The sequence below is a fragment of the Apodemus sylvaticus genome, chromosome 18 (genome assembly GCF_947179515.1).
Source record: "Apodemus sylvaticus chromosome 18, mApoSyl1.1, whole genome shotgun sequence".
Lineage (NCBI taxonomy): Eukaryota > Metazoa > Chordata > Mammalia > Rodentia > Muridae > Apodemus > Apodemus sylvaticus.
Window position 1 is genome coordinate 24,731,645 of NC_067489.1, and position 2,752 is coordinate 24,734,396.

General features: G+C 48.6%; 1 protein-coding gene across 1 annotated transcript; it reads left to right on the top strand.

Annotated features, from left to right (window-relative positions):
- The first annotated feature begins 1,234 nt into the window (after window positions 1-1,234).
- On the top strand, window positions 1,235-2,527 carry LOC127668845 (protein Tex24-like). The gene has a single exon (XM_052162654.1). The coding sequence runs from the start codon at window positions 1,235-1,237 to the stop codon at window positions 2,465-2,467; it is 1,233 nt and encodes a 410-aa protein (XP_052018614.1). The 3' UTR covers window positions 2,468-2,527.
- Window positions 2,528-2,752: the final 225 nt, after the last annotated feature.

The following is a 2,752-nucleotide window of genomic DNA, read 5'->3' on the forward strand; positions in this document are numbered from 1 at the left end:
CTCTCATTAACCATTACTTGCCCAGCTATGTGTCTTGTCTGAACATGCGACTATCAAGTGAATTTTCATAGCGATTAACTTAGCAGGTAACTGGGTTCCTCTAACCCTGAAGCTAATATCATACAGCATCTGGAGGCTTGGGGCAGAGATTCCTCTTTTTTGCTATAGTCTGCCTATCTGCTCTTTCTATCAATGTGTTTGAGGAGTGTCTTATCTTCTGATCATTTTTGTTCTGTTTCTATAAAAACATCATGAAATGGCTACTCCATTGGAATATGGTATTTGGGGAACCCAAAATTGATGTTTCTGGACCATGGTCCTTTGTATTTGATTCTAGAATAAGCCAGGCCTTTTAATTCTCTGATGTGAATATTGTTTTATTCCTTGATAGGGAGCTCTGAAGCTGGAGGACGTGGGACAGAAGCTGGATGACAAGCAAGCCTCAGGAAGTTGGCCCATGGACCCTCTGACTCTCTAGAGACCTCTTCTCCTAGTCCCCGACTGTCTTTCCCAGGCCACCTCTCACCCACTGCTAACATGCCTGTGCCCTTCCTTCTGTGGTGTCCCTAGATGCTACCATTCCTAACATCTGGAATGACAGTGGCCACAGACCAGAATATTTAGGGCCCAGTCTGAGTTACAGCCATCTTCCCTCTAGCCACGCCCAGTGCATCATAAAGAGACAGGTAGCTAGAGGGACCCACCCCAACATTCTTAACTGTGATGCACAGAGGGCACTTTTCAGTCCTCAAACCTCTAGAAAGCAAACAGAAAGCCTCAGTCCTACTAGACACCAGACAGTTCCAGAAGCAAGAGGTGGTTATGAACACCAAACACCCAAGAAAGAAACATCAGCAACCGCAACCAAAGATCCTGGAGGAGCTGAGGAGGGGCCGTCTGGGAGGAGGAGACAACACAGGACTCATACAATCATAATTACTGTAGGGAAACAGTACAGTCTGGGTGCTAGAGGTTGGAGGAGCTGTACAGAGTATCTGCTTGTATTGGAGTTGGAATTTTATTAGAGAGAGAGAGGAGAGAGAGAGAGAGAGGAGAGTGAATGAGAAAGAGATAGTGTGTGAAAGTGTGTGTGTGTGAGAGAGAGAGGAGAATATATGAGAGTGTGTGTGTGTGAGTGTGTGTGTGTGTGTGTGTGTGAAAGATAGAGTAGCTAGAAGAGGTCTATTGACCTCAGGGTAGGGCCTAGGAGGGTAAAGCCCTGTTGCAAGAGGACATGTCTTCCCAAAGGCTGGACTCCCTCTTTCTGAAAAGTAGGAGACTACAATTTATTGAGAACAATGGAAGATCACCGGAACAAGCCTCTAGGCTGGCCATTAGGTCTAAGTCGGTAACCCATGGGTTTAAAGACCTCAGGGCTATGCCAGGAAGCAGACAGGATCTGGGTGATCAGCAGCATAGCCTGGCAGAGCTGCCTAGAACTTCTCATGGCAAGAGGAAACCGGACCGACTCCCGCACCTTACGAGCTGTGCTAGCAAGGGCCTTGCCCCTGACCCTAAATTAAACTTGTCTATAATCTCCAAAAGGGTCTTTCAGGCCAATGCTGCTGAAGGCCCAGAACACAGGCAGACGTTGGTTGGACCCACTGGCTTGCTCAAGAACAGCCCTGACACAACAGCAGGGGAGGCCCAGGGGAAAAGGAGGACAATGGAGCTGCTTAGTAAGGCTAGAAAGCAAACAGAAAAAGCCTCCGTCCTACTAGACATCAGACAGTTGCAGAAGCAAGAGGTGGTTATGAACACCGAACACCCAAGCAAGAAACACCAGCAACCGCAACCAAAGATCCTGGAGGAGCTGAGGAGGGGCCGTCTGGGAGGAGGAGACAACTCAGGACTCACACACTCACAAGGACCTTTTAGGTACTGCGGATGTCTTGCTCTAGAAGAGAACACCTTTCTGCAGGGCAAGAAGATCAAGCCTTATTCTCGATATTCAGTCCAGATAGCGTGCCCCCTATTAGTTGGAGAGCAGCGGGCTGGAGAGGAGCCGAAGCCAGTGCCTTCAGACCGTGACGAAGCAGAAGCCGTGAAAGCCTCCAAAGGCAGAAAAACACAGACTCAATTATTGGAAAATGTTTTTCTGCAGGGGAAAGCAAAGGTTATGGGGCAAAATCTGCTGGCAGAAGCCAAGTCCCAGCTCCTAAAGAGGAAAAGGATGCAGGCCGTGGAGATGTTGGCCAAAACTCATCATCATAGAGGATTCTGCATAGCAAACAGCAGAGAGGATGGACAACTGTCTTCTCAGGACATCAAACAGGGCGCTTTGGAAAGAAACACCATGAAGCCCAGGTGGTGGCCAAGGGTGGAAGCCTGGGACCACATGGTCCAGGGAACCCCAGTTGTTCTTGCAGTTCGGGATCATACTTCCCTCACACAGGGATCAAAAGATCAGAGTGCTCCCAAGTCCAGGCTGAGCTTACTTAGCAAATCAAGTATTACCTATTCATAAGAGCCATGCAACCTATGATGCATGTATGGGTACCTATGTATGGGTAGATGTGAATGTTTATATGATGCGAAGACAGTGCTAAAGGCTGGACCTTTAGCACAGCACAACACAGCGTCGCGCCGCTCAGCACCGCACAGCAGCTGTTTGCCAGACATCTCAGAACGACACCATCTGCCCATGGACACCAAACTTTAGGATGCTACAAGCAGGAGCAGGCACCCCTGCCTTGAAGGTACCCATTTCTTAATGTGATGACATCATAGAGACCATTCAGCTTCTGGGGAG

Coding starts and splice junctions, on each gene's coding strand:
- LOC127668845 (XM_052162654.1), top strand. CDS start 1,235: ATGTCTTCCCAAAGGCTGGACTCCCTCTTTCTGAAAAGTAGGAGACTA.